This window comes from Indicator indicator, chromosome 12 (genome assembly GCF_027791375.1).
Source record: "Indicator indicator isolate 239-I01 chromosome 12, UM_Iind_1.1, whole genome shotgun sequence".
Lineage (NCBI taxonomy): Eukaryota > Metazoa > Chordata > Aves > Piciformes > Indicatoridae > Indicator > Indicator indicator.
In genome coordinates, this window is record NC_072021.1 from 6,998,656 (window position 1) to 7,012,852 (window position 14,197).

The 14,197-nt window shown below is 50.1% G+C and overlaps 1 protein-coding gene across 1 annotated transcript in view; it reads left to right on the top strand.

Annotated features, from left to right (window-relative positions):
* The first annotated feature begins 6,533 nt into the window (after positions 1–6,533).
* The window catches only part of JPH1 (junctophilin 1), an 80,943-nt gene continuing 73,279 nt past the window's right edge, over positions 6,534–14,197 (top strand). The window contains exon 1 of the mRNA XM_054385396.1: positions 6,534–6,912. Coding sequence (XP_054241371.1) covers positions 6,534–6,912 — 379 coding nt within the window. The remainder of the gene's footprint in view (positions 6,913–14,197) is intronic.

Below are 14,197 nucleotides of genomic sequence, written 5' to 3' on the forward strand. Positions count from 1 at the left end.
TCCAAACAAGAAGAAAAGCTTCAGTCGACTCTTGGATATGCTCAAACACCTGGGAAGTCTGTAGGACATAGTGGCACAGGACTCAAGTGCTTTGGTGAAAGCTGCTGCTACTTCTTCAAAGCACAGAAGAGGGAAAATCCAGCAGATAAGAGACCTCTTTTCCTTTTAACCAACAGGGGTAAAATGAGTGAAAATGCAAGACTGTGGGCAACTTGGGTGAAAGGTTATAGGAGAAAAGTGTCTGCAATTCCTAGGAAAAAGAGAATGGAATTAAACCCCTAGGAGGTGAACTGCAAAGCCTCCAGCTTTTCTGGAAGCTTTCAATGGCATAAGGGCAAAATTGTTTGTGGAGATGCTCTGCAAAGAGAGCAAACAACTTGGCTTGAAGAGCAAAATAGAAATAAATCTTTTTGCTTGATTATTTTTAATCAGGATTGGTTCCCTGATCCAAATCACAGCTTGCTGAAGAAACAGTCATGCTGGCAGCACGAAGGGATGGGGGCATGAGAATATCTCAAGCCAGTGTTGGCCAAAACTGCATTGTAAACCCCATGAACTTAGATTTGCTCTCCGGGAGCTTTTCTTTTATTATAAACTCCAAAAAGAGCAACCCGTTTGCTTAAAGAAATAATGTGAAGGGCATAAACCACCCTAAGGTGAAGGGAAAATGAAATGAATATCACAAGACAAACTTGACTAAATTGAGAGCTCTTCAGTGATCCTGAAACACTAGAAGGAAGTCTACGCAAGTAGAAAGTAGGTCACACTGCTAAAGGAAGAATATGAGGGAAGAAAGCAAGCATGTAGGGGCAGAATCGGAAAGGCCAAATCCCAGAGTGAGACCTGGCTAGGAAGGCATAGAAAAGGAAAAGAGACAGCCCCAGAGGAGGAGGACGAAGGGAAGGGCTGTGCTGCTGCTCAGCAGGGAGGGAAAGCTTTCAGATGCACCACAAGACAGGAAATGCTTTTTGCTTTCAGCCTTCACTAGAGGAGACATGGGTGTTGACTTCATTGAACCTGCTGATGGGCATTAAAAGTGATCTCTGCAAAGAGAGTACACTGTTACTAAATAATGGTTATTATTCCCAAGCACAAATCCAGGCTGGGTGAGGAGTGGCTCGAGAGCAGTCTTGAGGAGAAGGCCTTGGGGGTGTCAGTTGATGACAAACTTCCCAGGAGCCAGCAATGGTCACTGGCAGCCCAGCAGGCAGCTGTGTGCTGAGCTGCATCCAGAGCAGGAAGAGCAGCAGCACAGGGAAGGGATTCTGCCCCTCTGCTCTGCTGGGATCCTGCCTGGAGTCATGCACCTAGTTCTGGTGCCACCAACAAAAAAGGACATGGAACTGCTGGAGCATGTCCAGAGGAGGCCACCAAGATAAGCAGATGGCTGCAGCACTTCCTGTATGGGAACAGGCTGGGAGAGCTGGGGCTGGAGCCACAGGGATGATTAGGAGACTTGAGCATCTCCCCTATGATGAGAGACTGAGATCCCTGGGGCTATTTAGTCTTGAGAAGACTGAGAGGGGATCTCATCACTGTGTATAAATATCTGAGGGGGGGGTGTCAAGGGGAGGGGGCCAAGCTCTTTTCAGTGATTCACAGTGATAAGACAAGGAACAATGGGTTCAAACTAGAACATAGAAGATTTCAGCTCAACATGAGGAGAAACTTCTTCACAGTGAGGGTGACAGAGCACTGGAACAGACTCCCCAGGGGAGTTGTGGAGTCTCCTTCTCTGGAGGCTTTCAAAACCCACCTGGATGCATTCCTGTGCAGACTACCCTAAATGACCCTGCTCTGGCAGGGGGGTTGGACCTGATGATCTCTTGAGGTCCCTTCCAACCTCTGATATAGCGTGATACTATTCAGCTTGGGGAAGAAAAGGCTCAGGGGAGACCTTAGAGCAGCCTTCCAGTAACTGAAGAGGGCTATGGGAGAACTGGAGAGTGACTTTTAAAAGGCATGGAATGACAGGTCTAGTGGGAAGTGTCCCTGCCCATGCATGCCCCACTGCAGGGGGCTTGGAACTAGATGATTTTTAAGGTCTCTTCCAATCCAAACCGTGATTCTGTGATAATTTAGACTCCAGTCATAAAAATTGGCTTCAAAGTTGTAGCTGTTCATGTGGAGCCAGGAAAGACCTACTTGCCTTTGAAACTTCTGCTGCATGGCTCTTGTCCTACCTTTACCTCTCTGCTTCTGCCTCCCTCACAGCAGTCCTGTGTGTGACCACATCCCATACAATGTGTGCAGCTCACAGAGCTCATCAGTTCAGCATCCTGCATCCCTTCTGCAAAGCACTTGAGAATATTCTTCAGAGCTTTGCTTTATTTGAGCAGAGATATCTTGCAGATGTTTAATTTAAAGCTCATGTGTAGTCTCACTGAAGTAAATGGGATTACTGAAGTACTTAAAGTAATTCCCTGCTGAATCAGTCTTTTAAAGGGTAAGAATAAATGTGCCTAATTTTTATTAATGCATTGGATATCTCTGTACTAATAGTTTCAGCTCAGCAGATTTGTATCGAGTTAATATTAAATCTCTGCAATGTCATATCTTTACCTGCTGCACCGACCATCCCTGCAGCAAGCACCTTCCTAAAGCCAAGCCTGCAGCAGAATTTTTGCATCCAGAATCAGCAGGCACTCATTTTTGCATGCAGGCAACAACACCAGACCCAGGGCTGTGAGAAGTTACATGGCAGCAGAACTACTCAAGGTAAACGGTTTCTGTTTGGCCAATATACAACAAGAATCCAACTCTTTTATCAATACATGAACTGCACCTGGACCTTGTATCTTCTGGACACTGAACTATCAAAGACTTCAGAAAACACCCTCTTGTAAGGCAGATTTAAACAGTGGAAGCAATTACATTTATTTTGGACAAAAGGGGTGAACTCACTCATCTGGTTTAGCACCAGCCTTGGCAGAGTTAGAGAACAGTTGGACATTGAACTGCTGGAGTGGACACAGAGGAGGCCATGAAGTTGATTAGAGGGCTGAGGAACCTCTCGTACAAAGACAGGCTGAAAGAACTGGAGCTGGAGAAGGCTCCAGGGAGACCTTAGAGCAGCCCTCCAGTACCTGAAGTGGACCACAAGAAAGCTGGGGAGGGATGTTTTACAAGGGCTTGTTGTGATAGGATGAAAGGCAATGGCTTTGAGCTGGAAGAGGGCAGATTTAGACTGGAAATTAGGAAGAAATTCTTCTAGTGGGGCTTTTGTGACTCAGCAATGGAAGAGGTGGGTCTGATGAGGAAGTGTGGGATTCTCCCAGCCCCTTCATGGGTCTGAGCCACTCTTCTGAAGAAGCAGCCATGCCCTGCTGCCTGACTACCCAACTGGCAACCATGGTTGTGCAAGTCCTTGCCTGCCCGAGTCTTACCCTTGGCTCAGTATGGGTGAATTCCTGGATTTGCTGTTGTTTCGTCCTAGGTAACTATACTATGAGTAACTGAATTTGCTGTTGGAATGACCTGGGTAACTGCCCTGCTGATGTGTACTGCTACTCAGAGATAAACTGTTGATCCTTAAAGCTGTTGGTCTGATGTCTGTCATTGTAGAGCAAATGGCCACCTTAAGTTCTTATATCAGAACACTAGAAGATGGATAAAAGGAGACTGTAAGCAGTCCTTTGCCCTCTCTACAGATCCTGAAAGGAGGTTGTAGTGAGCTGGGTGTTCGTCTCTTCTCCTTAGGAACAAGTGATAGGAGGAGAGGAAGTGGCCTCAAGTTGCACCAGGGGAGGTTTAGGGTGGATACAAGAAGAAATTTCTTCACTGAAAGGGTTCTCCACCACTGAACAAGCACCCAAGGGTTGAATGTCCATCCCTGGAGGTGTTTCAAAGAGGCAAAGATGTGGTGCTGAGGGACCTGGTTTAGTCCTAGCCTTGGGTAGAGTTGGAGAATGGAAGGACTTTTGCAGCCCAGACCATTCTGTGATTCTGTGACAACTCACGAACTCATCAAATCTGCTCATAAAATAACAGGCAACAGGCAATAAAACAACAGGCAAACAGGGGACCCCAATTATTAATTTAATTGTACACTGGTATCATGCTGACTTCCAATGGGTAATTCTCCCACACCCAGACAAAGCATTCCACTCTTCCAAAAGGCTGTCAGAACATGACAGGGCTTCGTCTTGTGTCAGATGACAGGAAAGGGTGATGGAGTGAAAACTCCTGAAAGCACAGGTTCCATCACCACTACGGTTTCTCTACTACTAAGTGCAAGGTGTGTGGAGCACAAAACTTGGTGAGCTCAGGAAGTACTCAAAAGGGTGAACTGAATCTTCTTCAGCAATTCCACTGACTGCAAGCTTGTCAGACTTCTCTGTTCTCCATAATGGCTTCCCACAAGAGTTCACCTTGCAGTGAAGGTCTCAGCCCTTTGCTTCAGCATGCTCTACAGCCTTCTCTAAAGATAAAGAAAGGCTGCATGATGTCTGCACTCTCATCTTCAACACTCCAAAACTATCGAACAAAATTCCCAAGGCACAAAGCTTCCCTATCAACTCACGGACTCATTTAGGTTTAAGTCAAAACTACTTGCAACTGGGCTGAATTCAGCACACATTTCTGAGGCTCAATTGTTTCGACTTCCGATAGTTTGTGTTCAAATCTTTCCATTGCAATGTTCTGCTTTGACCTCCTGCTGCTAACAGAGCCACTGCTATTTCCCAACTTTCCTAAGCCATCTGTGTCCAGCCAATACTCCCTACAATAAATAATCATGATTCATGCTTTGAGCAAAATCCCCATCTAGGAAGAACATTTGCTTTCGGATTTTCTTCCAGCCCTGGTCCCTGCACAAGAACAACAAGCTAAGATACCCCATTACCGGGGCATTCCATTACTGCTGGAAGGTGTCCAGAGAAGGGCCACCAGGATGATCAGAGGGCTGGAGCACCTCTCCTATGAAGACAGACTGAAAGAGTAGGGGCTGTTCAGTCTGAAGAAGAGAATGCTCTGATGTGACCTTATTGTGGCTTTCCAGTATCTGAAGGGGGCCTACAAGAAAGCTGGAGAGGGACCTTTTAGGATATCAGGTAGTGATAGGACTAGGGGGAATGGAATAAAGCTGGGAGTGGGGAGATTCAGACTGGACATAAGGAAGAAGTTCTTCACCATGAGAGTGGTGAGAGCCTGGAATGGGTTGTCCAGGGAGGTGGTTGGGACCCCATCCCTGGAGCTGTTTAAGGCCAGGCTGGATGAGGCTCTGGCCAGCCTGATGTAGTGTGAGGTGTCCCTGCCCATGGCAGGGGGCTTGGAACTAGATGATCCTTAAGGTCCCTTCCAACCCTGACTGATTCTATGATTCTATGATTACAACCTTTACTTCCTTCTTCACTATTCTCTCTGCTGTTTCTCCTGTATGTTTTTATCTGATTATCAGATACCTGACAAAGAAGCACTTGGCAGGATCTAGAGCTGTTCAGTCACCCAGCAGCCCAGAGGCTGAAGGCATAATGAGAGATTCCTTGCAAACTCTCAGTAGGGCTGTCCTTGAAAGGCCTGGCCACCACTCCGTTCTTTGTGCCTGGTGTTTATCCATCCCCGGGCCTGCTGGTTTGCCCCTTAGGGAAGGTGTGCTCTGTGGGGGAGCACTGGGAAAGGAACAGCACACAACTGGGCTCTGCTCAAACTAGTCTAAAAGCTCAAAGTAAAAATCACAGAATCACAGAACAGTTTGGGTTGGAAAAAACCTGTGAGATCATGGAGTCCAACCATTCTGTTACTTTACCAAGGCTGGTGCTAAACCAGGAACCTCAGCACCACATCTCTGCCTCTTTCAAACACCTTCAGGGATGGGGATTCAACCACCTCCTTGGGCAGCCTGTTCCAGTCGTTCAGGCAAGAAGTTTCTTCTACCACCCAACCTAAACCTCCCCTGGCGCAAGTTGAGGCCATTTCCTCTTGTCATATCACTTGTTACTCGGAAGAACAGACCGACCCTCACCTGGCTACAAAGCACAGGTGCCACCTGAAGGCTGTCTTGGACCACTTGTTGCTAGCTGCAGGAGCAGCGTGTCCGGACACTAGCGAGACAGGCAGCGCTGTAAGTGGAGCATAGAGCACCCAGTTCCGCCGCGCCCGGCCAGACCGAGCCTCGGCACTTCCCGCAGGTTCCTGCCTTGCCCGGCCCTCAGGCGCAGAGAAGTGCCCTGAGGGGCACCTACCTGCTCCTGGGGACCAAGCCCACCCCGGGCAGCAGCGGCGGCGGCGGCGGCGGCGGGGAAAGCGCTGAGGCAGCCTAACGGCCGCGCACCTGCCCGGCAGCGCCGGCTTCCCGGACGGGGGCGGTCCCGAGCGGGCGGGCGGCGGAGGGGCGGGCAGGGAGGAGCGGGGGGCGGGCACCGTTTGCCGCCGGCGGGGCTGCGGCTGGGCTGGGCGCGGGCAGACGGCCGCCGGAGCGCTCGCAGTCGCGGGGAGCGCCGGGGCGGTCGGGCGGGAAGGGAAAGCAGGGCTAGGCGAAGGGAAGACGGGCGGGGTGAGGCGGCGGCGGCGCCGCGCTCGCCCCGCTGCCCTGGATGACGGGCGGCCGGTTCGACTTCGACGATGGCGGCACTTACTGCGGTGGCTGGGAGGACGGGAAAGCCCACGGGCACGGCATTTGCACCGGGCCCAAGGGGCAGGGCGAGTACGCCGGCTCCTGGTCCCACGGCTTCGAGGTGGCGGGCGGCTACACCTGGCCCAGCGGCAACACTTACCTGGGCTACTGGGCGCAGGGCAAGCGGCACGGGCTGGGCGTGGAGACGAAGGGCAGGTGGATGTACCGCGGCGAATGGTCCCACGGCTTCAAGGGGCGCTACGGCGTGCGGCAGAGCCTCAGCACACCGGCCCGCTACGAGGGCACCTGGAGCAACGGGCTGCAGGACGGATACGGCGTCGAGACCTACGGGGACGGAGGTGGGCGCCGGCGGGGGGCGCACCGTGCGCGGCAGCGGCGGGAGGGGGAGCAGCTGGGGCGCGCCTGCGTGAGCGCGCACGCCGCGGGCAGGGCCCTTCCCCCCCTACCCGGTGCCCGGCCGCCGCCCTCGTACCGGGTCCGGGCTGGGGGCCGCTTCCTCAGCGCGGCGGGTTCTCTCCTGTTTCCCTTGCCCTGACCGCCTCTGTGCGCCTGCCCTCAGCGAGGAGCAGCGCTGTGCTGAGCGCTGGGCCTGGCTCCCTTCAGGCCCCCCCTACAGCGACTGCCGGGGAAGCGCCACAGGTGCCCGGTGCCCGCCCGGGCAGGCAGCCTCCTGGAGCAGGCTGTGCAGCCGGGCCGGGCGCTGTCTTTCCTCCGGCCGGGAGAGATTCGCATCCCGGCTGCTCCGCGCGGCTTCCCCTGCTCGGCGCTGAGGCGGCTGCCCGGCTTCGCGGCTGCCCGGCTTCGCGCCCGCCATAGCGGTGGTCGGGGCTGGCAGCGATGGCCGGGGCAGGCAGCGCCGCTCGGGGCGAACGCGGGCCGGCTATCTCCCGCCTCGCTCCCTGCGCACCACGTTATGGGGAGGCGACAGGAGCCCCGCAGCCGTGCCCTTGTGCCCGGTAACTTCGCTCGCAGGGATGGCTCTGTACCCTGCGTGCACCCTCTGGTGAATAGGACGCGGCGGGTAATGAGGCGGGTGTGGAGCTAGCACACGATCACTGAAGGCTGGGCCGGCTCTCTGTCTGGGCTCATGGTTTACTGAAATGCGGCGTGGTTTTAACTCGCTGTGCCGAGCAGGAGCTGTGCTGTGACATTACAGAGGCCTGAATCGCACACCTGTCACCTCCAAAACCCAAATGTGCCTGGGGCTAAGCTCCTGGGGGATGTGTGGAGAGCACTGGGCAGCCTGCCCTCTGCATTAACGGGGCAGCAGTCACGAAGTCAGGGGTCAATAAGGTCACCCAGGGCCGGGGCTTATTCGAATAGTGGCTTACAGTTAGTGTGCCTCTGTCGTTTATGGTCTGTGTGGATCAACGGGATGAGGCTCAACAAGGCCAAGTGCTTGGGTCACAACATCTCCATGAACGTTCCAGGCTTGGGACAGAGCGGCTGGAAACTGCCTGGCAGAAAAGGACCTGGGGTGTTTGTCAACAGCTGCTTGAAGATGAGCCAGCAGTGTGTCCAGGTGGCCAAGATGGCCACCAGCACCCAGTCCCCTGTACTGGGCACTGGTGAGGCCACACCTGGGTTCAGTTTTGGGGCTCTCACTCCAAGAAGGACATTGAGGGGCTGGAGCATATCCCAAGAAGGGCAACAAAGCTGGTGAAGGGTGTGGAGAGCAGGGCTGGGGAAGAGCAGCTGAAGGAGCTGGGGGTGTTCAGCCTGGAGAAGAGGAGGCTGAGGGGAGACCTGATTGCTCTCTACAACTGCCGGAAAGAAGGCTGGAGTCAGGTGAGGGTTGGTCTCTTCTCACTAGTAAGAAGTGATATGATAGGATATGTCCTCAAGCTGCACCAGGGGAGGTTTAGGTTGGATATGAGGAGAAGCTTCTTCACTGAGAGGGTTCTCAAGCCCTGGAACAGACTGCCCAGGGAGGTGGTTGAATCCCCATCCCTGGAAGTGTTTCAAAGCGGCAGAGATGTGCTGAGGGCCATGGTTTAGCAACAAGACTTGGTGGATTTAGAGACTGGTAGCAGTCGATGATCTTAACAGTCTTTTCCAACCAAAGTACTTTTGTGATACTATGCCAGATAAACCTGATAGAGCAGCAAAGGAGGAATCAAAGCTGTAATGTTACTGGCATCAGTGGAAGTGGAACCTGCAGCTTCTGTCTGCAGAGTTCTCTTCACGTTGTTTTGCCAAACTCTTCAGGGGAAAAACTGGTCTCAGATCTGGGACTGGAATTGTTGGGTTTTCTTCCAGAAATGCTGCTTACTTCAGCTTTGAGCAGCTCACTTAGGTGACATGCAAGAATATGCCAAAGTCAGAGGTAAGGTTTAGGTGACACAGCTAAAGGACTAACCTGTGTGTCGGATCTCTCAATTGATGCTGTTGCTCATTTCCCCAAAGGCTTTTGGTAAGAGGTTTGTGGTCAGATTTTAAGAATCATGTCAGAGAAGAGGGATTTTTGTATTAAGCAGAAGAATTCTTTATAGCTAGGGTCCATTTTTATTTTTTTTCTTTCCTTTCTGAAATACAAAATATAGTGAGTTTGGGTAAGGTGAATGTACTTCAGAAAATGAAAGGTGCTGTGCTTTTTTGTACCTTGAACTCTTTTTATCTCCTTGCTTATGCATGTTTGTAGCTGAAATTACAGAATTACAGGTGAATTTGCAATGGCCATCTTTTGCCTTTCTTCTTTCCAGAAAATTGCCATTGCAGTAAACTTTCTAGGAGTGATTTCCTCAACCTAAAGTCCCTTTTATCTTTTTCTTTACAGGCCCCTCGTAGAATTAAAAAAAAAAAAAAATCTCAGTATAATATTGATAACTGAATCCTCTGAATTTTTAGGCTTTGACCCCGTAGGAAATCCTTTCTGGGCACCAGTGTGAAGTGTGCAGTTCACTGGGAGATTTTTAGTCCTGGTAAATGAAATGTGTTTCCATGGCCTCAGTTTCTGACACGTTCCAGTTCATGTGAGCAGAGGGTGTGAAGCCCCATTGATTTTCATTAAAGTGCTTATGAATGAAGCAGAGCAGCACGTCCTAGATGTTTGCAGATGTGCTTTTGTTTGCCTGCTCTGGGAACAATAGATGTGTTTGTACACCAGAAGAATGCCTGAGATGTTTTCACAAGCAAACCAGATTTACATATGCCTTCACCATACTGTGAAATATCTGCAGGAAAGGTCTCCCTTTATTATGACATGGGAATGACAGCACAGGGAAATAACTCTTTAGGCTATGCCAACTGCCACTTTGTTTTCAAGCTTGCTATGGTCCAGATCTGTTTGCTGCTATTGTATTTTCCCTTTCTTTTTCTTTCATATATTCATAGAAAGGTTTGGGTTGGAAAGGACCTTGAAGATCATCCAGTTCCAACCCCCCTGCCATGGGCAGGGACACCTCACACCAGCCCAGGTTGCTCAAGGCCTCATCCAGCCTGGCCTTGAACACCTCCAGGGATGGGGGCATCCACAACCTCCCTGGGCAGTATCTCACCACCCTCACTGCAAAGAATTTCTTCATAATCTCCAGTCTAAATGTCTCCTCTTACAGCTCACAGCCATTGTCCCTCATCCTATCACAACAAGCCCTTGTAAAATGTGCCTCTTCAGCTTTCTTGTGGCCCCCTTCAGGTACTGGAAAGCTGCTCTAAGGTCTCCTCAGACCCTTCTCTTCTCCCAGACTGTCCCCATAGAGGAGGTTCTCCATCCCTTTGATCATCTTGGTGGACTCATCTGGACATGCTCCAGCAGTTCCATGTCCTTCTTATGTTGGTGGCACCAGAACTAGGTGCATGACTCCAGGTGGGAGAGTGGAGAGGCAGAATCCCCTCCGTGTACTGCTGCTCTCCCTGCTCTGGTTGCAGCTCAGTGCACAGGTGCCTGCTGGGCTGACAGCTGGCTCCTGGGAAGTTTGTCATCAACTGACACCCCCAAGGCCTTCTCCTCAAAGCTGCTCTTGAGCCATTCCTCACCCAGCCTGGATTTGTGCTTGGGGTTGCCCTGACCCAGATGCAGGACACTTGACCTTGTTGAACTTCATGAGATTGGCTTGGGCACACTTCTCGAGCCTGTCCAGATCCCTTTGGATGGCATCCCTTTCTCCAGCGTGTTGACTGGACCGCACAGCTTTGTGTCATCCACAAACATGCTGAGGGTGCCCTCAGTTCCAGTGTCCATCTGTTGGTTTAATGTGTTTTGGTGGTATTGGATTACATTGAGGGAGGTAGAAGGAACATCAGCATTGGAAGTGCTCCTCAGTGTTCCTGCATGCAGCACTTTGCACGACATGAGTAATACATGTCATGCTGTGTTTAAGTGCTTAAAATTGTCACTCAGTCAAGTCTCTGAGGAAAACTCTGCCAATTATAAACCATGATCCTCCGTTCTCTGCATGTACTTATGCTGGGCCTTCAAGTGGCCCACCAGGTTCTTCCCTATGGCATCCTGGGCTTCTCTGTGTGCCTCCAGCTGCCTAGATTTCGTTGGATCTGTGTGGATCTGGGAGCCTACCTTCAGTGTTTTTCATGGGGGGACTAAGGCCTAGCTTGAAGTTTCAGTATGTGTAAATAAATTAGCAATTGATGATCCTGCCAACAGCAGTATTAAGCATCTTGCTGTGAGATTGTCTTCTTGTTCTGCAGAGGTCAGCCAATGGCAAACGAATCCTTAAGCAATGTTCTTCAGTACAAGGTGTATTTACTGGTGTCTGAGTAGTCCTCTGTCCAGATGCATGCTTCTCTGACACTGAAGTCTGAAAAGCATACAGAAATCTTGATGGAACAACAAATCTGGTACACCACATAAGATGTAACTAATGCACTGAAGTCTGAAAAGCATGCAGAAATCTTGATGGAACAACAAATCTGGTACACCACATAAGATGTAACTAATGCACTGAAGTCTGAAAAGCATGCAGAAATCTTGATGGAACAACAAATCTGGTACACCACATAAGATGTAACTAATGCACTGAAGTCTGAAAAGCATGCAGAAATCTTGATGGAACAACAAATCTGGTACACCACATAAGATGTAGCTAAAGGGGAAGGCGTGGTAGGTCCTTGGCCTCAGCTTTTTTACCCGGCCTAGTTTTAAATTGTAGCTGTGAGCAAGCACTGGTATTTACAGCTGTAAGATGTGCACCAAAGGGTTTTGAAGAGGAATGGCACAACCTAACTCATACAGCAATTTGCCAACAAAAATGAAGAAAAAAAATTCCAATATCTCTCAGGTTCAATAGAATCAGAGTCACTGAATGTTAGGGGTTGGAAGGGACCTTGAAAGATTATCCAGTCCAAACCCCCTGCCAGAGCAGGATCACCTAGGCAGGTCACACAGGAACACATCCAGGCAGGTTTTGAATGTCTCCTGAGAAGGAGTCTCCACAGCCTCTCTGGGCAGCCTGCTCCAGGGCTGTCACCCTCAAAGTGAAAAAGTTTTTCCTTATGTTCATGTGGAACTTCTTCTGTTCCAGCTTGCAGCCACTGCCCCTTGTCCTATCATTGGACATCCCTGAGCAGAGCCTGGCTTCATTCTCCTGACACTCTCCTACATGTCTTTATAAATATGAATGAAGTCAGCTCTTAGTCTCCTCCAAGCTGAAGAGCCCCAGCTCCCTCAGCCTTTCCTCAGCAGGGAGATGTTCCACTGCCTTCAGCATCTTTGTGGCTCTGGGCTGGACTCTTTCAAGCAGTTCCCTGAGGTCCTTCTTGAACCGAGGGGCCCAGAACTGGACACAATACTCCAGATGTAGCCTCACCAGGGCAGAGTAGAGGGGCGGGAGAACCTCTCTTGGCCTACCAACCACACCAGTTCCAAAATCCCTCCCATCCTTTCAGGGGGACCGATTGAACACCAGCTGGATGGTCAGCGATGGTCATTCATGTTTGTATCTGTAGATAGGCAAATCCTGCATCTGTCTCTTCAAAGCTAGGAGAAGCTTCTTTTATCATGCCTTATATAAGATGCTGTAGTATTTAACTCTCATACCTTTTCTGACTCACTTCAAGTCTTCTAAAATTGCTTCTCTTGAAGATCCAGTTACAGTCTCACATCAAATTACTGTCCAGATCTCTTATATCTGCATTCTGGACACCATCCTTCATATTCCATTAAAATATTTCACCTTTAAAACGTAAGTTGAAGAAATCAAGGAAACTGGATCAGCTTTGTAGCACTAGCAGCAGCAACCTTTCCCTTAATGGATTTGTAATGACACTAGAGATGGCTGTTAACTGCAAGACTCCAGAATTCCAACTAAATATCTTTGGTATTTTCTAAGGACCAATTCAGTGTGAATCTTCCATTTTCTCATTGACTGCTCTCTCTTTAGAAGAAGCTGGCATTGATTTTGTTCCCCCAGTAGAAGGAAAAACCGGGCAAGTAAATAGCACATCAGTTATCCTTGATTTAGTGCCCTCATGGGCAACAGTGACCGCTTCCACTCCTTTCTATAGAGTAATCAAAAATGCAAGTTCTAAATGAATTAGTATTTTTTGAACTTTCCATTTTTATTAACTAATAAACCAAAGAGTGAGAAGGTGAACTTTCTGCACTTCTATAAAATTCCATACTGAAATAAGTTGCTTATACTTTGTGTAGCTGGAAACTGCCCAGCAGAGAAAGACCAGGGAGTGCTGATCGACAGCTGGCTTGAAGATGAGCCAGTGTGTTCCCAGGTGACCAAGAAGACCACCAGCATCCTGGCCTGGATCACCCATAGTGTAGCCAGCAGGAAGAGGGAGGTGATCATTCCCCTGTACTCAGCACTGGTGAGGCCACATCTTGAGTCATGGGCTCAGTTTTGGGCACCATGGTATAAGAAAGACATTGAGGGGCTGCAGCATGTCCAGGGAAGGGCAGTGAAGCTGGTGAAGGGTCTGGAGAAACAGGGCAGGTGAGGAGCAGCTGCGGGAACTGGGGTTGTTTAGCCTGGAGAAGAGGAGGCTGAGGGGAGACCTTGTTGCTCTCTACAACTCCCTGAAAGGAGGTTGGAGTGAGGTGGGGGTTAGTCTCTTCTCCTAAGTAGCAAGTGGCAGGATGAGAAGAAATGTCCTCAAGTTTCGTCAGGGGAGGTTCAGGTTGGGTATTAGAAGAAACTTCGTCACTGAAGGGGTTCTGAAGCACTGGAACAGGCTGCCCAGGGAGGTGGTTGAATCCCCATCGCTGGAGGTGTTTCCAAGAGGCAGAGATGTGGTGCTGAGGGCCCTGGTTTAGCACCAAGTACAAAGTGGAGTTAGAGAATGGTTGGACTGGAAGATCTTTCCTGATTCAGTAATTCAGTGCCACTCCAGAGCAGCATGGGGAGCCATCTGAGGAGCTGCTGCTCTAATGTAATGCTGTAGTACAATGAAAATGAGCTGTAGGTTTAGTGGGTTTTAATGATGTTAACTAGTGCAGAAAGGTGGATTGCTGGGTGGAGCAGTAAGTGTTGCACAGCCAGCCCCTCAGCTCCAGCAGATCGTTACGTTACGAGGGGGTCCCAGGTGCAGTCCTGGATGATGGGCAGTGGTTTCTGCTCACACAATATCAGTGTGTGTCTGGGAAATGGCTGTTTAATAAAGAACCCATCCAAGATTGCTGCATTTTTTTAGTATTTACAGCACATGTCCCAGCAGTGC